The sequence below is a fragment of the Rattus norvegicus genome, chromosome 15, assembly GCF_036323735.1.
Source record: "Rattus norvegicus strain BN/NHsdMcwi chromosome 15, GRCr8, whole genome shotgun sequence".
Classification (NCBI taxonomy): Eukaryota; Metazoa; Chordata; class Mammalia; order Rodentia; family Muridae; genus Rattus; species Rattus norvegicus.
Window position 1 is genome coordinate 4980968 of NC_086033.1, and position 25873 is coordinate 5006840.

The window sequence follows — 25873 nt, forward strand, 5'->3', positions numbered from 1 at the left end:
CAACGTGGGTCCTATTCTCAGTTCAGTGGTTTGCTGCTGGCATTCGCCTCTGTATTTGCTATAATCTGGCTGTGTCTCTCAGGAGCGATCTACATCTGGCTCCTGTCGGTCTGCACTTCTTTGCTTCATCCATCTTGTCTAATTGGGTGGCTGTATATATATATGGGCCACATGTGGGGCAGGCTCTGAATGGGTGTTCCTTCAGTCTCTGTTTTAATCTTTGCCTCTCTCTTCCCTTCCAAGGGTATTCTTTTTTCCCCTTTTAAAGAAGGAGGCTTCACTCCTTCTTTAAAGGGGGAACAAAAATATCCACAGGAGGGGATAGGGAGGCAAATTTTAGAACATTCTAGTGTCCTCCTGGATACAGAGAATTTCAGGGAAGACACAACCAGTGATGTCACTGGAAATGCCATAGCTTACTTGCTAACTACCTCCACCCAGACTGACCAGTTTCTGCAGTGGCTTTTCCAGAGACTCACTTTTGAGCCAGGAACACCCATTCGCTCACTCTCCTTCCAGAGCTTCAGAGTTCTCACTCCTTCATTACAACTCAGTTGCTGAGGACAGGGAGAGTTGTATCAGGCCTTGAAAATGATAGAACATCTTTGTTAACAGCCAAAGATCTAAAGACCATGGATGATGGATATTCTTCTTCCTGAAATGTATAAACCCAGGGTCCATGCATGTGACATATAGTCCAATTTCCACAGTTTTACTGTTCCCTAGAGGCCAATATTTTTTTCCTACACCTTTAAATATATGCAAGTTGGAGTACATTGTTTCATGGACTGTGCCTTGAGAGGGGTCCTGGTTTCAATATATCCACCCATGTTCTTTCCTGAAATCTCTGTCTTACCATCCCATTTTGTGCAATGGAAACTCCCTTTTCCTGGCAACATAGGTTCTCAGGTATAGGGCAAACATCAAATTGTAAACTTTATGTCCATTCTTAAAGTTAAAATCCCCAAAAGTGAGGGAACTGAGACCCAACCGAGAGCCATGGAGGGGCAGAATGCATAAGTGCTGCTGGCCAAGGAAGAGCAGGAGGAAGCAGAGAAGCTGTAGCACATCATGGTGCACACCTGGGCAACCTGCTGTCTTCACTCAGAGGACCTACAGGGTGCTTAACCATCATTTATAACTCGGTGTCTGGTTCCCTCCTCTGGCTACCGAGGGAACTGCATTCAGAGGAACCACAGACAAAAGTCAGCCAAGAACAATTCACCAAAATAAATAAAAATGAACACATTTTTCTGTGAAAAAGCATACAAATATATGGTCAAGTCAAACAAAACCCAAGGAAACACAAGAAGTGAAATATTTCACAACAACCCAAGAGTGCAAGAAACAGCATAAAAACAATCTCTTAAACCTATAATAATTCTATATGTATTTCTTGAAATAGTAGTTGGAGTAAGCAACCGGGCTATAATGCTCTTATAAGTTCCATAGCCTCATCAACCCTTGTCACAGTCTCCACCTGTTTGACTTTTTCTTAAGCACAAATATGTGTGAGTTAGAATCCTGAGTCTGTCTGGGATCAGACTGTAAACTGTAGTCAATGTAACACTGGCAATCATTAGCCACAATCTTCAAGTTTCCCTCCTAACCCCAGAGCATAGCCATAACTTTGGAAAGCAAAGCGCACCCTCCACCAAACTATCTATCCTCCAAAATCCTGTCTCTCCAAAACACCAAGTCCATTCCTCGTGCTATAAAGTATGACGGCCAAGCTTTGCATATGAAGGAACGATGGTGCAGGCTCTAATACCTCACCAAAGAGACATTGCCTTAAATTCTTTTATAAGTCCGGTTTCCATGATAAGAGTTATATTAAAATATTATCCCAATCTAGACCTGTTCCCCTGGGTTGGCTCATGCCACATGTTGTCTAGAATGACTCCTTTTTAAAGCCAACTTTCTATTACCAATGTTACAAATTTTCAACCTTACAAAATAACATAAAAGCCAGTCACCTGTAGCCAAGACATGTAAAGCGTATTATACATTTAAAACCAAAAAAAAATGAAGTGAGTGCACATATCTTTAGTATTTAGATCAAACACCATTCTTACTTTTTTAGCTGTCATTTTAAAAGAAGCACCTTGTTACCTGTTGATTCCAATAATCACAGTCACAGATTTCTCTAAGAGAATCAGACATCAGCTCCCTTACCATAGAAGCTTTGAAGCTGCTGGCACCTTTAAGGGCAGCTAGTGTAGACATTTAGCCAGCCCCCTTTGGAGCTTCCCCAGTGGACAGACCTTGGTTCCTAGCTACATTCCTCCATTGAGGCCGGATCCAGTCAGAGACACACATGACAGTTAACACCAGACACAACCAGTTATCTAGGATGCAGGGCTCCAAAGGTCAATTGAAACTGTTTTTATTTATTTGTTCCTTTCTTGAAAGGACTTAAAACTAAATCAAGGGGGGAATCAACCAGCATTTAAAGTTTTCACCATTTTTTTCTATTAAACATGAAACAAAATATTCAAGCAACAAGAAGCAAAACCCAGACATAAATTGACATACATGGACAGCTTAGTGCACCAAGGACAGACAATAGACATAGAGGGAAGGAGCTAGATGGTGTCCCACCAAAGGGACCCAGATATCCTAAAGGACCCAGAACCAGAAATAAACACTTCTCCAATAGCAGCCAGCAAGGAGGCAGGATGTCCCTAGGAGAGCTCTTAAAAAGCTTAATCTCATTTTCCTTCTTTTTCCAAAGCATCTGTGGAGAGTCTGGGAGGAATGTTTTTCTCAAACCACTTTCTCTCTTGTCTAGGGTGTAAACTGTCCCTAATCAGGGTCCAAAGACTAAAATCATCTGTGAGAATTGACTTTGCTTCTCTAGATTTTAGCATAACTCTAAAAGAACACATACACAGAAACATTTTACCATTGTTACCTTGTCCCTTTTTACAAGGTTTACTCACCACTACCCCAAATCTTTATTTTTCTTTGCACGTGCTTTCAATTCTAGTGGTCCTTCTGAAACCTGCTTTCTGAGGCCTTTCCTGGCCCACTTTCCCCCATTCGCTCCTCCTTCTTCACCTTCCGGCTTCCTGGTACGATCTAGTCACGTTGTCCCCTCTTTCCCGATCTCAGTGGGACCTCTGTCGTCACAACACAGAACCAGGCATAGGCCTGTAAGAGTTAAGAAGAAACACACACTCGGGTCATTCGTGTTAAAAGAAGGCTGTCCGCGCTTTACTGAGATCTCCTTATATACCACAGGCAAAAGCCATGGAAAAACAATAAAGTAGGTGAAAATTCCCAACCAGGAAAATAGGAAAACAGGAAAAATCTGCATCGTGGCAAGTCCCGACCCCAATACAGGGGCGTAAACAACTTCTTAACAACAATAATCTGAAAGGCTCAGTAAGGGGAATGGGTGCCATGGAAGGTCCTGGCCCCAAATCAGAGACTGAGAGCAGCTGCCAAGGGTGTAAACAACTTCTTGCCATAGCAGACTGAAAGGCTCGGTGAGGGGGAAGGGAAACACCCCAAGGTAGGGCCCAACAGGCTAATATAAAAGTATATTTGAAAAACTAAAACACTATCAAGAAAAATAATTAAAATGTGCTACATATCTAAGCATAACATTCATAAGAGAAGAAACTCAAATGACTGAGAAATTCATAAGAAATATTCGTCATCCTTGTACATCACACAAATGCAAATCAAAATTACTCTGAATCACTTTTCACACTTGTCAGTATGACTAAGGTTAATAACACGTGTGACAACTCAAGCTGACTGGGTTATGGAGCAAGGGGAACATTCATATTCTCCTGGTGGAAAGGCAAACTTCTACAGCAACTTCGGAGATCAGTATGATGGTTCTTCAGGAAGGTGAAAATTGTTGTTCCTTAAGATACAACTCCAGGTCTCATGTCCAGATGTTGGTTCATCGTAGAATACAGACCTTTGCTCAACCATGTTCAGTGAAGCTCGTTTGTAATACTTAGAATTTGGAAATATTTAAGTTGTCCCTTAACGGATGAATGCATAAAGAAAACGTGGTGCATTTACAGACTGCATTGCTGCTTAACAATTACAAAAGGCAAAAAGGAAGCATGCACTATGCAGGACAATGAATGGATCTAGTAAAAGTCATTCTGGATGCGGTAATCCAGGCTGAAAAAGACAAATGGGATACATATTCACTTAAATGTGGATGTTAGCTGTTGATTCTTCAATCTGTGTGACTGTATGATCAGTTTAGTGTGAGGGTCTAGGGACGTGGGCCAGACTGTCCTCATTTAGGGAAGTACAAGTTCACTCATGGATTGCTGAGGGACACTGTCAGGGATAGGAATGTGAAATGTGAAGAGACAGGGCGAGGCAGCAATGGAGGGAACATAGAGAGGGACAGCTAAAATGAGGCACTGTATCGAAGCCTAAGAGAGTAGAAACCCTAATTGCTTTTTAAATTGTTTTATAAAGGTAACTAATGATTTATTATAGGTTCAAGGAGAAAAGTTAAAATGTTGCTTGGGTTCATCTATGTGAAATTTCAATAATAAGTAAGTCACAACAATTATGGAGTTTGACTTTCAATGAACCTGCTACAGATAATGAATATCTAGTCCTTATGGAGACGTCTGTTACCATCTATTATACACTAGTCATTTTATTTGTTTACATTTCAAATGTCATCCCCATCATTGATCTCTCCACTTTGAACCCCCATACCCTCCCAGTCCTCTTTGTTTCTAAGAGGGCACTCCTCCATCTACCCATCCACTTCCACTTCACCCCTCTAGCATCCCCCTTCTCTGGGACATCAAGTTTCTACAGGGCCAGTTGTCTCCCTTCCCATAGATGTCAGATGAGCCAGTTGTTGCTACACATGCTCTACACTTTATGTATCAGGAGCCATGGCCAGGACCATGTATCCTCTTTAGTTGGTAGTTTAGTCCCGAGGAGCTCTGAAGGCTCCAGTTAATTGATATTGTTGTTCTTCATATTGAGTTCCAAACCCTTCATCTCCTTCAGGCTTTCCCCTAACTCTTTCATTGTGGTCCCCAGGCTTAGTCCAGTGGTTGGCTGTGAATATCTGCATCTGTGACTTGAACTTGAGAGGGTAGAAGGAAGCCTCGGACTCCCAAGTAAGGTAATAGGATGTAATTCTGTATGTGCCCAGAAGATGGCGACATAGGATGGTATTCACACACACTTGTTTCTCACTAACCTCTTAGTTCTGTCCAGCGTGTCAGGTAAGGTCCGCAATGTGTTCTGTGAGTGAAGATTCCTTCTGCTTGCTGGAACTCGATCTGCTGCGTGGAATACTCTCGATTGGCGATGGGCGTATGGGTCGGTGGACGCAATCACTCCAGGAACTGAGAATGAATGGACTGAGTTGAGCAGACATTGAGGGGTTGGCATCTCCAGAACCTGCAGCTTAGCATCCATGGATCCAGGAGAGCACAGTGTGCAGGGCTGAAATCAGATTCTGTAATGGGGAGGAGGGAGAAACTAAGTTTTTGAAGTATTTGTTCTTTTTGAAAGCACAAAGTGGGAGGTCAGTCAGTTTTCCTCTTTTTGCAACATCTTACTCTGACCTACAGGACATATCCTGGGGTATATTGCTTTCCAGATTCAATGGGCTTTTCAGAAATTCCAGTTTCCTGAAACGGCATGGCCCTACTTTGGTGGACTGAGTGGTAGGAAGTGGAAAGGTCCTCTGAGGGGCAGATGAGGATCAGAATATGAAAGGCCAAAAGAAGAGGAAAGACACAGTTATGAAAGGAATGCTGGTGGGTACAAGGCAACAACAAGCATATTTCTCAAAGCCCTGTTTTACTGTAGTACTGTGGGAAGCATAACCACAAGCTAACAGAAACAAATTGTTAAAATAAACAATGCATTCGTTCCCGTTCCCCAAACTTCTCCGTTTTTTTCCACCAAGGTCAATAGAAATTTAAGCCTCAAGTACACCTTCTCTTATGGTTCCATACCTCAGGCTGAAAAATCTGCCAACAGGCCTTGACCTACCTTGAGTATGCCCAGCAGGCAGACCTTTTCTCTCTTTCTTTTCCTCTGTTTGAGAGCAGGAGCAAATGACTTTATACAGTGGGCGATTTCCATTATCAACAAACAGAAATTTTCCTAAGTCATTAAAGCTAGAAAGCCAGTCATTGATGGGCTGGTGCGGTAAGATCATTCTAACTAAACTATCCCATGGGGAAAAGTAAAAGAGACAGCCACACCTGTGTTTAGGAAACGAGATGTCCGCAGGTGATTTGAGTATGGGTGCTGAGTGGGAGAGAAAAGGTCATGAATCTAGCTGGAAAAGCCCACCCCACTTTTAGATGTGTTTTCTTTCTTTTCTTTCTTTTTTTTTTTTTTTTTACTTTTCTTTTTTTCGGAGCTGGGGACCGAACCCAGGGCCTTGCGCTTCCTAGGCAAGCGCTCTACCACTGAGCCAAATCCCCAGCCCCTAGATGTGTTTTCAAAAGGCATGCAATAGAAATTGAACTGCAATAAAAGTGTGTCAGCAAATGTGCTCTAATGATAGGTGATTAGATTTTGGGGGCCATATTGACACAGAAACTGGATTAGTGGTAATATCTTGGGAAGTAGCTTGTGTTACAAGGAGAACTTCAGTTATCCCTTGCCTAGACCATCTACTGTCTTCTCTTCTCTTTTTCCTCTTTCACTTGTCTACCTGGGCTGATGTAGCAAAAGGCTCTTACCGGAGACAAGTCAAAGGAGAATTAAGGTGACATCTTTAGCCTGTTTTCTTATAGACACATTGGACTGGAAAGGCTGTGAGGGAGCCAGTCGGGAGGAGACTGCAAAGGGCAGAACGAAGCAGTGACTGCACTGGTCCTGTTTCCCATTCTGTCACAGAAGCATTTTAAGAAAGGAGGGTTCCATTGGCTCAGAGTCGGGAAGCACAGACTCCATCCTAGAAGGGGTGAGTGTAGCCGTGAGAGGTGCAGTTGGTAGAAGTGGACTGGCTGGCAGGATGTGAATGAGACTCTTTCCATGTGGATGGAGCAGGGAGCAGAAATAGGGAAATTCTAGCTCTTAGCTTCCTCTCTGTGCCATTTAGTGCAGGCACCTGGCCTGTGAGTTATGGTGTTACCACCATTCAGAGTGAGTTTTATGTCGATTCTCTCCCCAAAACCCCTCAGAGCGACATTCAAAGGCCTGCTTCACTAACACACTAGGCAATTTTTACCTTCCTCAAATTGTCAGTGACCAGCAGCAGAGCAAGGCAAGAAGGTTGCACGGCCATTTAGAGGGAGGAATCAAGGAGTGGTGTCCGTGCAAGCCAGAAGAGACCTACAGGAAAGCTGGACATCAAAGAGCCACACACATTCTCTCATGGCTTCTCATGGTTTTCCCAGGGTGAGATTCAGATGCATGTGGTAGCTAAAGGCATTTCTGGCTGAAGCCGGTTTTCCTATGTGACATTAGGAAACAGTTGTAATAAAAGAAAGTTTCAAACAGCAACCTGTTCTGACTCTGATGGACACAAGTCTGATACTAGGCTGGAATTCTCTTCCTAACTTTCGATACTTTTGAAAATAAAGGATAGATAGTATAATGTACTCTAATCCTAAAATACTGTGAAATATGTATTTCATAAATATGCATTACATGATATTCAGTTGAAATTGCTGGGAATTGTACTTTCTTCTATCTATAACTGCTCTGCTCTGGACAGAATTACTAAAGAATATGATGACTTGGGCTGTGTGTGTCTTTGTGTGTTCTGTGCGTGTGTTTATGTGTGTCTCTGTGTTTCTTTAGGTAGGTATGTGTATTTATGTGTTTATATATTTATGTGAAAATGGAGGCTCTGTCAACTTATGGTATTTTTCACAGTAGCTATTGTCCACCGTGCTTTATGAGATGAAGTGTTCATTATGGCAGATGGAGTCAGAGAGACTACAGAAAGATCAAAGTATGGGGCTGGGGATTTAGCTCAGTGGAAGAGCGGTTGCCTGGCAACCGCAAAGCCCTGGGTTCGGTCCCCAGCTCCGGGGGTAGGGGGGGGGAGAAAAAGAAAGATCAAGGTATGGAGGAAGGGGCAGGGAAGATATCACAGCAGTTGAAATCACTTATTGTTCTTCCAGAGGATCTGGAATTGGTCCCTGGTAACCATACAAAGACTAACACCAACCTCGATAGGCAAAGCTGTCTCCCAGATTCTGCCCACACTTGACAACCTCGTGATGCATCCACCCATACAAAAGGCAAAACACAGATCTGGGTCTAGTGGCTAATAGTGACATGGTCTATCTAATCTGGAGGGGAGGAGGGTGGCAGCCAGCAGCAGCAGTGGCAGCGACAGGGGCATCCAGAACACTCCAGGCCACCACCGTCCCCACCACCACTTGTATGGGTGGCTTTAAAGAGTTGAGTAAAAACAAGCTGGTAACCAACCATGGTTGAAGGGGGATTTGATCCCTGTGAATGTATTTGCTCTCATGAACGCGCTATGAGAAAATTCATCAATCTGCTCCGGCAGTCCCAGTCCTATTGCACCAACACAGAATGCCTTCGGGAATTGCCAGGGCCCTCAGGCGACAGTGGCATCAGCATCACTGTGATCTTGATGGCCTGGATGGTGATCACTGTGCTCCTCTTTCTACTGAGGCCTCCTAACCTGAGAGGCTTCAGCCTTCCTGGAAAGCCCTCCAGTCCTCACAGTGGACAGGTCCCGCCAGCCCCTCCTGTGGGCTAACATCCTGGTGTGGGAAACAGCGATTGTTTGATGCCCTGCACGACCGAACGACTGAAGAGAACATGGCATTACCTGTCTCTCCTTTTCCGTCTGCAGTGTGGATGGTATTGTTTTCATGAGCTTCTAGAAGTTTCACTTGCCAACTGCCTTTGTTTCCTGTGTTGCCACAGTCCTTGTTTACAGTATACCCCAGTAAATGATTTCTTTGAAAAATCGAGGGCTGTGTTGGTTGGCCTAAGCTTAAACTTTCCACTCGTTCTCCCTGGAACCCTGACCATAGCGTCTGTGGTGGTTTCTGGCCCAACTGAAGGAAAATTAAGGTTTCTGCATTTAAGTATTTTAAGTGGTTTGGATAGATTTTAATTCTTTTCATAAGGTATATTCTGGTTGTCTGGTATGAGTGACAGAGCCATGCCGTAGTCACTTTACTGTGGCAGTTTACCTATGGGTGGCAGTTTTCTGTAGTCCTTGGCACTGATACTTTAGATCATTTTCCTTACAAAGTCCAGCTGGCTTATATGGCTAGAATAGGAAAATCGATTTGGTTGTTTACTGATTTTTTTTTAATTACCATTAAAAATTTCTGATGGTAATACTTTAAATAAACATGATTGATTAATATTTTTAAAAGAGGTAAAACACTCAGAGACCTAGAAAACCATGGATGGGTTCCTCTTTAGTCAACTGGAGCCACAAAAATGTCAGAATCACACAGCCAATCAGAATTCACCTGAAACCAGACACTACAGAAATGGTCTCATTTACATAGAAAGAAGTGGCTGTTGGGAAATGATAAGCAAAGTTGCTCAGCACGACCATGAAAGGACTCTTCACAACTGGGCATAGTGACTCAAAGTGCCAATTTCAGTACTTGGGATAAAGAAGTAGGTAGATTCCTGTAGGATCAAGGCCACCCTGTTTCACCCAGCAAGTCCATGATGTTTAGTTCTGCCAGATTATACTGAGAGGTCCCGTTTTTCCTTTTTTTTTTTTTCATACTTTTTACTTGTGTGAGTATATTGTAGCTATCTTCAAACACACCAGAAGAGGGCGTCAGGTCCCATTGCAGATGGCTGTAGGTAGCCATGTGGTTGTTGAGATTTGAACTCAGGATCTCTGGGAGAGCAGTTGGTACTCTTAATCTCTGAACCATCTCTCCAACCCCTGACAGATCCTGTGACAACATACTGACTAAAACTCTTTATACATTCCTTCAAAGGGTTAATATTTCCAGGCTTGAGTGACAATGGTGCATTATAACTTAGATGAAGTATATCATAAGTGACACTGGTCTCAGATATTGAAGTGGTGAGTAAACGATCAGAAATAGAAGGACACCGCAGGCCACTGGATATCTATGCAGGATAGCAGTAGATGTAGTTGCACTTTTTACATAAAACACACAGAGCTTTCCAAACCTATTTACTTTTATTTTAGTTTGTTTAAGATTTATGACATATACCGCATTCTGCCTGCATGCATGCTTGCAGGCCAGAAGAGGGCGCCAGATCTCACTATAGATGGTTGTGAGCCACTGTGTGGTTACTGGGAATTGAACTCCGACCTCTGGAACAGTAGCCAGTATTAACTGTGGAACCACCTCTCCAGAACCATTACTTCTATTCTAATCTGCCTGGTGTCTCCAGTAATTTTCTCATGAGTGTTCTCTTGGCATGATAAAGTTTGATCTTAACCTATGCGCTCAGAAGGGACACACATCTGCAATGACATGTTCATTTTGAGTTTTGTATTTTGTAATCGAAGATCTTTTTGTTTGTATTTAGCATGGAACTATCTATGTAAACAAGGATGTTCTACTCCCTGCCTCTGCCCTCCTGCTTGAACTCTTGAACTAACAGTGGACCACCACCATGAAAGGCACTTTCTTCTTTGTGTCCTAAATCCACAAAAAAGCAATTAAGTGCCTACTAGGGCGTTATGAATATGCTATCACCTTAGATGGTTCACGGCATGGCGTATAGATTAACAACTTGTAGCTGGGTATTTCGAGGCATTGTTCAATTGGACTAGACAGAAGACTCTGGCATGAATTTTCTAATGGCGCTAAGTGCCCTTTCATTTTTCTGAAAGTCCTTTGGACTTATGCCAGAGTGAGGGATGTGCACGAATCTCACTGGAAATTAAGTGTCCGTTTCCTTTGAAGCTGAGGTTGGGTTTCTTTTGAGAGAGGAGTGCTTGTGACTGGGATGATTCACCTCTCCTCCAGCCAAGGCAATTGTGAGAAGACCTCACTCAGGTGCACTAAATTCTCACTTCCACAAGGTGGCACCCCATACCTAGCAATCTATATCCTCATTTCTTCAGGACAAACACCTAAGGGCTACTGGCCAGAAGGGGTCAGAACAAGTCCACTCTTCTGTTCCCCTTTCATTGAGCACTAAGTGGTGATCACCCTTATAGACAGCAGACTGCGGTGGTCAGAATGGAGGAAGGTGATAATTTAAGGCCTGTCACTAGTAGGAATTAAAAGTTGACATTTTTATCTGCAGATAGTATAATAACATTTATAAAACATTTATGAAAATTCCAAGGATATAATCATTAAGGAAAATTTTCAAGCTGATTGCCCATTAATTATTATATATCAAATGTATAAAAAATCAAAGAAAAGCTATTGCTAAGGAGTACTGATAAAAAAGACTGCATGTTTTTATTTTTTCATTTTAATTTGGTTTCAAACGGTGTGTGTGTGTTCCTACATTTTAAACTGATGTGAACAAAGAGAAACTGTCCAGAGGGATAAAAAGAAATGATAGAAGAGGTGAGGAAAGGAAGGACAATGGTATTGAGAGGCAGAGATTGGCGCAATATATGGTGTATACATATATGAAAATTAGACACACACACACTTGTGCAATAGCAGCAAGGTCCTTAGCAGGTAAAAGAACTTGCTACACTAGTATGATTATCTGAGTTCAATACCTGGGACCCATGGTACAAACATGGACTGAATATTGTGGCACATATATGCACAGACACACACGTATCCACTGGCAAAGAAAACTTTGAAAATTCATAAGCATTTGACTTTAGAGGCACAAGGATCAGGAGTTGGGAATGAGGTCACCCCAACATTCACTTACCTCAGAAAACCCAAGAACCGAAATTGAGCTAAGCTAATGAGTCCGATTAAAGTGTGGCAAATGCAAGAAAAAAAATTTTAATGTGCAAATATGTACGGCATAAACCACAACAAATATTAGGTTAGAAATATCAAATTGCTGGTCCTTTATATTAGTTGATAGAAAGAAAGTAACAAAGAAACAAAAAAGAGAGAAAAGAAACTAAACGACAAACTTATGAAGGGAAGTAGAAGCCATCAAAATAAAGGCGGGGAATGAAAGAAAATGGGCTGGGGTGCCATGCTTGAAGGAGGAAAACACTTTAGACTCTCTGCTCCGATGAAGCTGACTAAGGTGGTGCCTGCGGGTCCTTCACAGGCGCTTTTGTGCTGCTTGCTCAGCTTGGGCACAGTTGTTTGTCCTCTTGTATCCTGTGCGGATTCCAGGTAAGGCAGGCAGTGGGAGAGCCAGGTCTCCAGCTAACTGGCTAAGCTGCTGTGCTTCAGAGCACAGGGTGCTTTGTTGCAGCTTGAGCAGGAGCTCCTGAGTCTGCACAGCCGCTGCCACAATTTTTCCACCACACTCCTGCTTTCCTCCCCTGTGAAATCCCCTCTGGAGTCAGGTTTGCTGCTTGCTGTTGTCCTGAACTGCTGCCAAAGAAAAACAAGCTCCTTCCTGAAGAACTATTGCTGAACAGGTCCTCTTCCCCATATCCTAATAACTTTTCTCTTCCATTAACTATGATGTGGGCTACTTATTAAAAGTAGTTTGCAAAAAACTTTGCCTCCATCCTGCTGTAGTAGAAATAAGGAAAAAGGAAGCAGGTTCTTGTGTACAAAATACTTTATCAGAGGTCTTAAGCTCCTCAGGCTTCCTCAAGGAAGCTCTGAAGGCAATTTTAGGAAGTATCTAATAATATTGTATATGATAAAAGAAGAGAGGCCCTTGGGTCAACTAAAATCCAACTTTATTAGTCTGGTCTCTTAGTCTTCGGTGCATCTATCCAGGCTCTTCTGGCTTTTAGAGTCTCTAGCGAGAAGTAATGTGTGATTCTCATAGGAGGACTGACTTTGTATGTTACCAGTACTTTTTCCCTTGCAGCTTTTATTATACTTATTTGTTCTCCATGTTACTGTCTTAGGTAATATATGCCCAGGGGAATTTCTTTTCCACTCCAGTCTATTTCATACTGTGTGCTCCTTTTACTTTGATGAGTCTCTTGTTTAAGTTAAGGACATTTTCTTTTATGATTTTGTTGAGAATTTTTGTTTGTTTGTTTGTTCGTTGGTTTTTGTTTTTGTTTTCTGTTTTATTTGCCTTTGACCCAAGTTTATTTTCATCCTTCCTATATACTTTATTGTGTTTATCATTATTATATTTGTTATTTTGCAGAAAAATCCTGTCTATTTCTTGGATGTTTTCTTCCAGGATTGACTTCCTTCCTTCCTACCCTCCCTTCCTCCTTCCTTCCTTCCTTTCTTCCTTTGCTTTTCCTTTATTCCTTTCCCCCTCCACTCTTTTCCTCCCTTTGGATTTAAGATTTCCTCTATCTACGTATCCATTCCTTCTATCATCTCTTCAATGCCTGAGGTTCTCTATTCCATCTGTTGGAGTCTGTTATTAAGGTCTGCCTCTGAGAGACTATTTGAGTTCCTACATTTTACTCATCCACATCTCTCTGTTTAGGATTTCTTTATTCATTTCCTTCCACAGTTATTGTTTTCACACATTTCTTTACTTTCTCTTTAAAGGCCTCTCCCATATGTGCAAATGCTGTTTTACAGTCTTTTTTTATTCTTGTTCTTCAGTCATGTTGACATGTTCAGGGCCTTCTGTCATAGTGTTGATGGGCTCTAATAGAGATTTGAATGCCCTGGCTGTTACTGGTTGTGTTTCTATGCTGGTCTGTAGTTATCTGGGCTTGGGAAGATTGTAATTCTAGGTGCTGATACTGCTTTTGTGTGTAGAAAGTATTTGATCCCAACCATGGATTTCTGCCCATCCTTTGCCCAGTTAGTTTCTGGATAAAAGATTCACACTAGCTTTATATCTATGATAATCCTTAATCAGCACAAGAGTTGGGCAGATAGCTATCCTCTATACTATTATGCATATTTTTCCAATAATTCCGTTATATAATTTGCCATGGTTTTGTCTGGGATGCTTTAAACTCCAATTAGACCACTCACACGGCCATTATTTAAAGATTTTTACCTCATGGTGGCTTCTCCTCTATTTATGTTCTTCTTTCTACCCCTGTCTGTAATGGTCTCCTCCCACCCCCACGCTGGGATCACCAGGGAACACCTGTCTTAATTCTGTACAGCTTGTGACTATAGGCCTTTTAATTTACAATTCAGAAATAACTTGGAGTCAAGGTCACATAAGAGTATGCATTGGTGTTTTCTTTCTTTCGTTTGCTGTTGTTATTGTTGCTGTTGCCCCTGTTTTTATTTTGTCTTTTTTTTTTTTTTCACAGCTGAGAACCATATCCAGGGCCTTATGCTTGTTCGGCAAGTGCTCTACCACTGAGCTAAATCCCCAACCCCGTTGTTGTTGTTTTTAATTTGTCTTTGTTGGTTTGGTTGGTTGGTTGGTTTTTGAGACAGTGTTTTTCTACTGCACTAGCATTTTCAAAAGCCAGTTGCTTGATTAAGATATCTGGGGTCAGAGAAATGCCTGAGTGTTAGTATTCTGCTAGCAGCCTTCTGATGAAGATGTAGAACTCACAACTCCTGCTGCACCGCTGCACCACACCTGCTTAGAGGGTGACATGCCCCCACCTTAAAGATATTGAACTAAACATCTGAACCTATAAGCCCAGCCCCAATTAAATGTTGTCCTTCATAAGACTTACTTTGGTCATGCTATATGTTCTCAGCAGTAAAACCCTAACTTCACGGTCCTCTGAAGGATCATTTCCCCAATGTAGGGGACTGCCAGGGCGTTGAGGGCACATAATTTAGGGCAAACATAGTCATGAGCCTATTGGGTAGCGCTGACCTTAAATATTAAATTATCATTTTTCAGTTCTGTAATAGCTGCCAACTGTAGGCTGGATACAATGGGGGCTAGAATGCCATATACATCTAATGCAGGGCAAAGGGAAGGAGCGTCATCCAGTCCCACCAGTCTCTAAGGCTAATTCAGTTAAGGTCTAATTTAGAGTTCTATGTATCCTTTCTACCTGCCCTTAACTGTGGGGATGATATGCATAATGAAGCTTCCAATTAGTCCCCAAGATCTTAGTCAGTCCCTGACATTTCTGAAATATGAAGGCAGGCCCTTATCTGGTCCTATTACCTTAGGTGCTCCAAACCTGGGAAAATCTCTTCTAGTATCTCTATCCGTCTATCCAGGAGGAAATGTCCACAAAAACCAGCAGGTATTTTGAGCCATGTCTTTCTTCCTTAATCTCTATAAAATCAATTTTCCCAGTAGAGGCCTCCAAGCTCTTACCTCTCAGTCAGGAGTTTGGATATTTGGGGTGACTGGGAGTGTTGCTCAGCTGATAAGCTTTAAAGTTTGTCATTCGTTTTACTCCCAAGTGAGTGACTCTGTGGATCTTTCTGAGAAGAGTTCTTGTTAAAGAGATGGATAATATTAGCTTACGCTCGATAATCACCGTCCCATTTAGTTTCTTTTTCTGCATGTATCAGTTGATCTAGGTGGTTCAGGTAGAACAGTATCCAATCTAGAGATGCTGTTTTCTTTAAGACTATGTCCTTAGCGGCCTTGTTAGCCCGTCTGTTATCTCTAGCCATTGGGTTCTTTTCCCATGATGAGGGCCTGTGTTAATGTTATTAGCTTGGCCCTTTGAATTGAAGTGTCTGGAGGAACAGACTGAGTCCAGACTACCTCCATTTCCAGTGTCACTACTGCCCCTGCTCTCCTCTGACCCTCATGGGTAAAGCTGCTTTTGTTAATAAACCAGATCTGTTCTGTCTCTGACAGAGGAGAATCACTTTGATGGAGTGGACAGTCCAAGTCAGGGTCGGGCAGCAGAATTGCACGGTTCGGGGTAACAGGTGGCTGGAAAATATGTAAGCCATAGTAGATTGAGAAAGTCTGATAATGAAGCCTGTAGACATTACTGAACAGCAATCTGTGTGTGTGTGTGTGTGTGTGTGTGTGTGTGTGTGTGTGTGTGTGTGTGATGAGTCCCAAAGTTAACTTATCCGCATCTTTATCCAACAGTGCTGTGGCAACAATAATAAGCAGGCAATCCTGCTGTCACTGAGTCCAGTTTCTATGATAAATAAGCCATTGGCCATTTCTATGGTAGTCTTTTCTCCTGGATCCAGGGCTTTGTTGGCTAGAGGGGCTCTAATTAATTCTTCTTGTCTAATCTGCACTCTTCTATAATCTCTGCAACTTTTATTAGCTTGTATCTGTAACTTTTATCTAATATTTGGCACTAACTAATTGAAGAAAGCCCTGTGCTAGAGTTCTCTGTTTTCTCTTATTTAATATCATATCTAAACACTGGCAAATTATTGTTTAAACCTGCTTACAGAGCCTGGTGGCAAATCTGGAGGAGATCCCTAACCCTTACACCCATTAAATAACCAATCTGGGTGGGTTCCCTGTGGGCCCAAGGGCCAGTTTCTTGGCCTATGTCTGTGGTGAAGAGAATCTGTAAGAACTTTTCGGGGGAGTTGGTGTCATGTCCTGAATACAGTTTATTCTACATTATGCCATCCTGTGGCTGGTTCCTCAGGGGAAGAGATGCCTCAACATGAGCCTACCAGAGGCATCCCCTTTCTTTATATAAAATAAATCTTTTTCATCTTAAAAACTCAGAGACCACATTTACTCGGACAGGGAGCAAGCATTTCTCTTGGCAAGAAGGATATTCATTTACTGAACAAAAGATGTGACCAAGAGTCAGTTGCAAACTCTGTTAATGGATACATATGACCACTTGGGGCCTCTCCTGTCATGGACCCTGGATGCCAGACTGCACTGTGTCTGCCCTAGGCAGAAGGAGAGGGGAAGAGGGGATAAACCAGTGAGAAATGTAAAACCTGGAGCTGGTCCTGAGGGAAAAAGAAACTCAACAAATGACTGCTGAGAATTGAACTCAGGACATCTGGAAGAGCAGTCAGTGTTCTTAACCACTGAGCCATCTCTCCAGCCCTTAAGCTAACACTGTCAACACGGATGGAGCTAACCGCTAGGCTGGACTCAGATTTTGTTCCCGTTGACAAAGAAGTGTTAGCAGGGAGGAGGAGGGAAAACTTCTGAAACACTATATCCTCTACTGCTGACACCTTGGGGGGGGGGGTCCTGTGGCCATTTAACATCAAACGCAGGCCACTCTAAGTTACATTAAGTGGTCATTAGTCCTAACAACCTGTCCCATGTCAAAAAATTTCGTCAGTCCAAGTCCAAGAACACAGAAAACAAAAGAACAACTAACACAAAGCGCCCTCTTTCACAGCTGAAGTACACAGACCAGCCTGTCCATGCCACGGACAGGATAACTCAGGCTATCTGCTCCAGCCACTGGCCAGATCAAAGTCCTGTTACTGAGGCTGTCCGAGCCCTCCTTAAGCTTGCACATATGAATCTAACCAAAAGCAGAACACATGGAAGCTAGATAGAGGCAACATAGACAACTGTGGTACATCGCTCAAGCTGTCACTTCCCCGATTCACCACTCTCCTGTGGGTCCCCCACAAGAGGGGAGTTTACTGGCCAATACACAAAATGTGAGGTGCAAATTGAACCACTACCTGGACCTCCTGAAATGTTACTCACAGAGGAGGAAATCTATGCAAAAACAAGAGTTAGAAATTCCAAAATATCAGGGTCATCCCATTTCAGAGAGAGAAGTCCCTGAGTAGAGTCTACCAGGGAGTTATATACTTGCAATTAAGGTAGAATTCAAACAATTGGGGCAGAATTTGGAGAAAGGTAACTATATAGGGTACTATCAGTGGGGAGAGGCAACCTCCAAATTGACTTGCAGTCAGTGGGCTGTTCTGGGACCTTCTGAGGGAGTCGGATGGGGAGTCACAGGAGGCTTTTTCAACAGTCTGGTTTGCAGCTGTTGCAGGAACTACACTAGCTCTACTCCTCCTGGAAGGGAGGGGTCATTCTTTGCTCAGAGGTTGGTGGTGGAATTTTCCCACCGGCCTCAGATTTGTTCCAACTCGGGCTCTTTCATGGGGACTTTGGATCTGGAAAGCTGTGGAAATGCTTTAAATAGGGCTTAATGGGCCATCCTAGAACAAATATGGAAGACTTTATTACTGAAAGTGGTTTAAATTGTGTGACTCTGTCCCAAGCATACTGTGAAGAATTTCAATATTTGCTTAGAGACTCTTTGGGGAGATTTTATGGTAAAGAATGTGGCTACCTTTTGCACTTGTCTGAAGATTCTGCGTGAGAACTAGATTAAGAAAATCAGATAAATTGAATTGAAAAAGGAAGTCTCAGAAACACCACTATGTGGCCCCCATAGTCTTATATGTTTGAAGAAGCCTCTGGAAGCCTCAGAGTGAAATGTGCAGGTTTGTATATGCTTGGCCCAGGGAGTGGTACTATTATACGGTACGGCTCTTTGGAGTAGGTATTTCCTTGTTGGGTCAGGTGTTTAGCTGTGGGTCTGGCCTTTAAGACCCTCATCCTAGCTGCCTGAAACTGAGTATTCTGCTAGCAAACATCAGATGAAGATGTAGAACTCTCAGCTCCTACAGCACCATATCTGCTTAGTTGCTGCCAGGCTCCCACCTTGATGATAAAGAACTGAAAATCTGAACCTTTAAGCCAGCTCCAATTAAATGCTGTCCTTTATAACATTTGTCTTAGTCATGGTATCTGTTCTCGGCAGTGAAACCCTAACTAAAAACTTCACATAGATGCCTGGAAGTTTAGATAATTAGCATGCGTACCCCATAAATGTGTCCCTACATATCTCAAGAAACACTTTGTTCAGGTATGATCCATTGCCACAAATAAGGAACACGATGAAGGACAAACGTCCAGGGTAGGGGCTGGAGAGATGGCTCATCATTTGAGAATTTGTTTCTCAAAAGACCTGCAGGGCACCTAACAATCCTCTGTCACTTAAGTTCCAGGTGAAACCCAATGACCTCTTCTGGCCTTTGGGGAATAGCACGCACAGACCTACAGAAGGCAAAACACTCATAAATATAAAATAAATCAACGACAACAACAAACAAAAACAAAAGCACCCAAAGATGGGAAAACCAAAGGAGAAAACTCATAGGGCACCTTTGCCTGGATATTTTGTCCAGCTTTTAAAGAAATCTAGAAACTGAATTGTAAACTATGTGGTCTGCTTGAGTTGAAATCCCAAATGGAACATAGTACATTGTCAAGAACAAAAGTCATCATCCTAATCAAGAAGAACAAGAAAACAACCAACCATAAAAACCCTATCCCCTGAAAGGTCTTGCAATTTATTATCTCTTCTGTGCAGTTACAATTGATATCATGTTTGAAGGAAACCAAAAGCAAGCAATTCTGTTTCATGACTGCTTCTATACTCCCTATAATATTGTTTTATTTCCTGGGAGATACTACAGAACACCTGATGAATATTCCATTAATATGTTCAACACTCTCATCCACAAAAGAGTATATTTTAGTGGTCACTAAATATTTGATAAGGATACAGCATTGATAATTTTTTCATCATGAAGTTGGTATTCAGAGTTGGACACACAATCTACACTGAAAGTACAATTTTCTTTGTATCTCAGTCTGACTGGGAAGTAATTATGATGCCCAATCCCTGTGAGAATGCAGAGATCCATCTCTGCCTGAGAGCTGTGGGATTTCAGATGGTTACATCACACCTCAATAAAGAAGGTTCTTAAGAGTGACGAGTTCGAGATCACTGTTTGATTCACAAGGATACATTCGATTTACTCAAAAGTAACAGGACACAAGGATTCAATATCTGCGGTGTAGATGGTCTTGCTGGCCTCCTCACAGAACCTCTTTCCCTCCTCACAGGATGCTTGCAGTTCAGTCTGCTCCACCAGCAGTTTTCTGTTCTCATTCATCAAAATCCTTACATTCTTCTTCAATTCATTGCATTCATTCAGGAGGTGGAAGTTTCTGATGCTGAATCAAAAACAAATAATGGTAAATCCCAGGCAGTTTCTGTTTGCCTGCCACTCCTGCAAGTACAATCATCCCTTCAAGGGCCCCATCCCCAGGCATCTCCAGACTAGAGCCACAGTTTGCATGTTAGCACCAATTAGAGGCAGGTCAAATCCCGAGTCCGCACTCCATGGGAATCAAAGTACTTCAGAAAATCTTGACACTAGAGGGTATATATACATCAAAGCAGAGGAAATGGTGCATATGGGTGCTTATGTGTTCATGGTATTCTAAAATCATTGGCAGGTGGAGGGCCAATCCCCTCTGAGGGCTGATAGAAGACCCAGCAGCTATACAATCTTCCCATGTGTTTCTCATGGATCCCAGATCTTTTTTCAAAGTCATAGCTGGACAGAAGTATTCCCTGCCTAGTGCTGGGGTCTCCTTTCTGTCAGTGACTCACCGGTAGGAATTGTTCTCTTGTATGAGCTCCTTGTACTTCGCCATGGCATCACTTATCCAGTTGGTCATCTTATGCATGTCCATCGTTCTCATCTCATGTTGGGATTTAAGCATTGGCAATTCAACACTCAGCCTGTGTTAGAACATGACCCAAGGAACAAATAACTGTCTGACCCCATGATTTCAGAATTAGGTGAAGTGTAAATAAAAAATAGCCAATAAAAAATTCAAATTCAAGGAATGGGGGCTAGGGAAGAAAGTGGAAAACTCAAAGACCACAGCAAAAACACAACAGTGAGATTCAAACCATCACTCTCCCATAGAAAATATTTCTCTGCAAATCAGCATGCATTTGTTTTGAAATAAGTAATCCTTAAAAGGCTGGTGAGATATGGTCCTATAAAGACTCTCTGTATAGGAGGGGAGAAAGTCTGAGAGCTGCATGTTTGGGAATAACAAGTGCCAAGAATTTATTCCCACAGTGACCTTTTCTAGGTCACAGTAAACCATCCTTGGATAATTAAAAAAAAGAAAATAAAGTTCAAAGCAGGAAAATGAATAATAAATAAATAAATAAATAAATAAATAAATAAATAAATAAATGAACTCAGACTGTTCTCTGGACTACCTAAGCCCAGTATATACCACAAACTTGCTACTTCCAATGGTGCTGGTTAAATTAATTATCCTGGCCTTTGGACAGCAGAGCTAGGGGACCAAATGGAGGGAGCTGACCTTGAAGAGCTGGCCATGTAAGCATGAAGGAATTGAATAGTTGTGTAAGAAGTATAAGATGTTTCCTCCAGTCTGTGCCATAGCCTTGGGTCCAACAGAAAGATGTGATGACATTTCTCTTGTTTTGAATGCAGGGATTCTCAATCCTTGTTACATGACTCCCAGAGGCCGAAACTACTTTTTACAGGGAAGAGGATTCATAACACCTCCTCCCCTCAGGAGAGTCCTATTTGCCAGCAAGGTAAACAGAAGGAGCAAAGTGCTCTGTTGATCAATGACGGACTCACGGACTCATCACTATCATGACCTGCAAACTGTTCATCAAACAAATTCTCAGACCCAATCAAAGGTCCCAGACTTCCTGATCCTAAGCAAAACAAACACAAATACTTTCACATCCATACGTTCATACCAACCCATATACAAACATAATTAGAATGCCAACTTTATCGTGGAGGTGCCATAGAATCAGTGTATAACGACCAAAATCAGAGTAAGAGTGATGACATTCAGGCATTTCATTTCACACACTTAGATGCAGCAAGTGTGACCAGGTCCTTCCAGCTGTTGAAAAAATCCAATTCAACTCCAAGGAGCTCAGGGTCAAGTACAAGAGAGGTTGACCCTAAACACACAGCACCTAGCTTCTCTCACAGGCCAGCACCTGTCAAGGCTCCTTAAAATCCAGAATGAGAGGTGAAACACTTTCTTTTTTTTTTTGGTTCCTTTTTTCGGAGCTGGAGACCGAACCCAGGGCCTTGTGCTTCCTAGGTAAGTGCTCTACCACTGAGCTAAATCCCCAGACCCGAAACAGTTTCTTGATGTGAGGAAATCTTGGCTTAGCAGAGAGAGCACAAGACAGTCAATAGGTTACAGGGCATAATGACTACCTGTAGTTCAAACCATCATTGACAAAAAGGTCCAGGATTCGAGAAAGTTCATCCCGCTCGATTTTACACTTCTGGATTTCAAGTTTTAGTTCCTCCAATTTCTTTATACGCTTTTCATGGTTACTGATGAAATTTTCTGATGATGCCTTCCGAATAAACCCTGTAGATAGATAAACACAAGTGAATGTACATATTGGATAGCCCATGGGCAGAAAAGACCATTCTGAGTCTCAAAATGGAGGTTGAGGAAGAGGAAAGGCTGGAGACTTGTTGAATCCCTGAAAGAGAAGAAAAGCTATCTTTAATGTGGACTCTTAAGCTATTTCCCTCTTCCCAACCTCCATTGCCATACATAAGCCTCACTCACTATTACAGGATCCCTCATACTGAAAGATAGAATCTACCTCAGACATAAAGATTTGGGACATTGTCAGCAGATAACAGACGTGGAGCAGGTCAATCCTGGAGTTCACAGCACCATCAAACCCTAATCGTGTGTTCAAGCTTAAAGTGTCTGCGACCTCAATTCATGACTAGGGGGTTCATCCTTCCTTGTTGTTGTCACTACAGACTTAGTAACCTACAGGAATCTAGAGGATGAAGTGCGTCAGCACCCAACCATGAACGGGCACATTGTTAGTCTCATAGGGCTTCCTCCTGGCATTCCTTGGCAGTAGAAATTAAAAAGCTCATAGAAAAGAAGCTGCAGGCTGTCCAATTCCTGGCTCTCTGTCAAATTAATCATCAGGACTCTTGACTCTTGGTCTGCAATTGACAAATTCCAAGGCTCCTGCTTGTAAGGCCGACTCCTGAAAGGCTCAGCTCAAACCTCCCTCCTGGAGGAAGTTCCCCAACTCTACCCAGTACTCACTGTGCCTTCCCCAGAATGATTTCATTCTTCTGTACTTACAAGACAGAAGGCCAGCTTTCTTCTGCCTCGGTCTGGTCTCTCCTTGGTCTCCCCTCTCCTTCTGAACTAGCTTGAGCAGCTGGTGAAACATGCCTGTTTGTGAACCCAAAAGGCACTGAGGGAATCCCACAGGCAGTTGGTGTCACCACAACACTGGTGACATCACAGAAGATTCTAGTGCTCTCTTAGATACAAGAGATTGTCCAAGGAAGAGATTACTGATGACGTCACTGGAAAGTTCTATGGCCTACCTGCTAACCAGCTCTCCCAAAAGAAACCAATTTCTATGAGGCCCTTTTCTGCAGCCTCTCCTGTGACCCAGGGAATATCCTTTGGCAACTTCTCCTCCAGAGTTAGATATTTCTCTCTGCTTCATCGGATGTCATCAATGCTTTTGATGGAGAGAGTTGGTTACAACCCTGAATTGCATATGATATTTTTGTTAGTATCTAAATCTCCAGGGACCACAAATGAGGACGATTTCTATCAATAATAAATCTACACCTGAGACGATGCACATACATACAGTCCAATTCCCAAATTTTTCTGTTTCCTAGAGGCCAATATATTCCTCCTGTAATTTTAATTTTATAAAACCTGAATAATATTTGCTTATTGTGCATTGCTTGATAGCCAGGACTATTTCCACATACATGTCCATGTAGTTCACAAAGTCAATGTTAATAATCCTACTTTTTGCAATAAAAACTCCCTTTTCTTCGGAATATAGGGGATCAACTACAGGGCAAATATAAAATCATAAATTTCTGTCCCTTCTTTTACATATTAAGTAGGACATCATTCCTTTCTCAAATATAGCCAGACAATTAAATTGGTCATCAGTGAGTAAAGGTCAACCTGGACTGCGTGTTCCTACATTGTAGCCCGACAGCCATCACTTCTCCAATATCTGTCTTCCTTAATTTCCAAGTCCAGGCATGAGGATATTGGGGGTTGCCCCTTGATACAATTGATGCAATTTTGCATTTCATATTTGACTTTGCTGGTACTCTGACGAGGATCAACATAAAACTTGGGATTTTCTTAATCTCCTTTATGAATAGAGATGAATGCACAATCTGCTCTGTCGTCTATGTTATTATGGCTACAGTGAGGACCAAGTATGCTAAAGCTCTTCATCTGATTTTTCAAACAGCGTGCTCATACAAGTGTGGCCTTCTGTGGGTTGTGCGAGGGCAAGGTTGAGAACACTGGCTGAGGGCTGTGAATGGAGAAGTGGGACGGTGCATGCAGGATGGAGGGAAAGGCCTGTGTGTAGGTCATAAACAAAATCACAATATCCATTGATTTAATGACCATTCAGGAAGAGGACTTCTGCAAAATGACTTCAGCTGACCAGCATGGCAGGAAACCAGAAACAGATTCAATGGGGATTTAGATCAACTGGATGGGAAACATGGGCTTAGAGGCAGAGACATGTCAGCTCAGGAAGAGTGGAAAAGCCAGTGTTGTCTGTTAAGCTTCTCAGCCCCATGGTTAAAGGCAAACAGCAACAAGTTTTAGCACTGAGGAAAAGAAGAAATAAAAGCCAATTTGTTGAAAAGTCTGGTCACCAGAAAATACTGACATCCTCTGTGATGCACATCATCTCTCAGGGGTCCGGGCCATCAGAATAGCTGGATGATGGCTCTCGGCATGGGCTCTGCCTGCACCCCTTTCCTAACCGCAGAGCTCAAATCGCTTCAGCCGGGTCATCAGCTCCCCATTGTGTGGCATGGAGATCAGATCGCTGCGTCTGCCTATGCAGTCTTTCTTTACCTATGAAGGCCTGAGGAACTGTTCTCCATCCAGTGAGCTGTTGTAATTAATCTGGAATCTCATTGGTGTTGTTAGTGGCTGTGATGTTCACAGACTCCAGAAGACCAGGTTTGAAAGGCAGTTGACTGAGGATTTCTTGGGTCTTTCTGCAATAGGGGCAGGTGGGCTGGATGAACACGACCACCTTCCCAGACGGACACTTGCAGTTCACAAACCACTGAGCCACGCTGACAGGCTGCAGCTTTCCAGGAAGGAACATTCGGTTGAAGGTCCTGGTCCCGTGTCAAATGGAATTGGAAAACCTGATGTCTTTGCTTCTGTGGACCAAGACCGGAAAAACCCAACTACATAAAAATCTGAGGACAAGTTGTGAGGGGTTTGTTCTTTCCTTCAATCATGTAGGTCCTAGGAAGGAGCTCAGGTGTAGGGAGTTGGCAACAATTACCTTTATCTGCTGAGCCATCTCATCTGCTGAATACCTCATTCATGGAACTGAAGAAACTCTGTATCCATCCTGGTATTCTGTGTATATATCTGTGTATCATTCGTAGAGTGGATACTTTTGTCTGTTGGTTGGAAAGACCAGTCTGGAGGGCTCATGGTTGGTCTCAGTAGTCCAGTCCAGGAGCTGCTTTACAAGAACCATTCATTGATCTAGAAGAAACTCTTTTTATAGGCAGTGAGATCTACTGGAACAATATCAACCATCCTTCTCCCTTCCCAGTTCTGAACTGAATCATTCTCCACCAAAGGCCTGTGGTCTCTGCTGCAGGCTGCACCCCCCAGGCTGTCTGAAGCTTGCTCATAGCAGTGCATTTATGGGACGGCAACATGATTTCCTCACCACTTCACCCCCAGGAGAGTTTTTCAATTCTTTATTTAATCGATGGGTCTAATCTACATCGTCACCCAGGATGAGATGGGGGAGTTCTGCTCCAACCCTTACAGGAAGAGATGCTGAGATATGATGCTGTACCCACTAATGCCCTACCTGGACGCCTGCCAGTTTAGACAATAAGCATGGCTGTCCAATATATGTGTTCCTACTGGTCTCTAGAAAGAGAGAGTGAGAAAATATGCCTTGTACATATGAAGCCAGAAAAGAATTTGTGGTTCTAGAAGACAAGGTACGAAGGACTGCGTGAAAATCCCAGTGACTGAGAAAGCAGCCTGGAGCCAGTTGTGTTATTGAGACTTCCGACAGCTTGGCCTTTACACATGTGAG

The 25873-nt window shown here is 42.6% G+C and overlaps 2 protein-coding genes and 1 pseudogene across 3 annotated transcripts; 1 reads left to right on the plus strand and 2 right to left on the minus strand.

The window, feature by feature from the left end:
• The first annotated feature begins 8410 nt into the window (after positions 1 to 8410).
• LOC134482241 (small integral membrane protein 14-like) lies at positions 8411 to 8710 on the plus strand. The gene has a single exon (XM_063274936.1). It carries the CDS (start codon positions 8411 to 8413, stop codon positions 8708 to 8710), a length of 300 nt encoding a protein of 99 aa, XP_063131006.1.
• Positions 8711 to 19666: 10956 nt separating this feature from the next.
• On the minus strand, positions 19667 to 23045 carry LOC134481925 (uncharacterized). 2 transcript variants are annotated; one of them, XM_063274740.1, is made up of 4 exons: positions 22870 to 23045; positions 21960 to 22119; positions 20336 to 20467; positions 19667 to 19893 (listed from the first exon to the last, which is right to left on the minus strand). In XM_063274740.1, exons 1-4 carry the CDS (start codon positions 22958 to 22960, stop codon positions 19692 to 19694), a joined length of 585 nt encoding a protein of 194 aa, XP_063130810.1. In that variant the 5' UTR covers positions 22961 to 23045; the 3' UTR covers positions 19667 to 19691. The 2 variants fall into 2 exon arrangements, with proteins under 2 accessions (XP_063130810.1, XP_063130811.1); XM_063274741.1 differs by lacking the exon at positions 20336 to 20467 and having other exon boundaries at positions 22870 to 23035.
• Positions 23046 to 24549: 1504 nt separating this feature from the next.
• LOC134482242 (glutaredoxin-1-like) lies at positions 24550 to 24907 on the minus strand (annotated as a pseudogene).
• Positions 24908 to 25873: the final 966 nt, after the last annotated feature.

Coding starts and splice junctions, on each gene's coding strand:
- LOC134482241 (XM_063274936.1), top strand. CDS start 8,411: ATGGTTGAAGGGGGATTTGATCCCTGTGAATGTATTTGCTCTCATGAA.
- LOC134481925 (XM_063274740.1), bottom strand. CDS start 22,960: ATGTTTCACCAGCTGCTCAAGCTAGTTCAGAAGGAGAGGGGAGACCAA. Junction 22,120..22,869: donor GAAAGCTGGCCTTCTGTCTT/GTAAGTACAGAA, acceptor ATCTATCTACAG/GGTTTATTCGGAAGGCATCA. Junction 20,468..21,959: donor AATGATGGTTTGAACTACAG/GTAGTCATTATG, acceptor GTTCTAACACAG/GCTGAGTGTTGAATTGCCAA.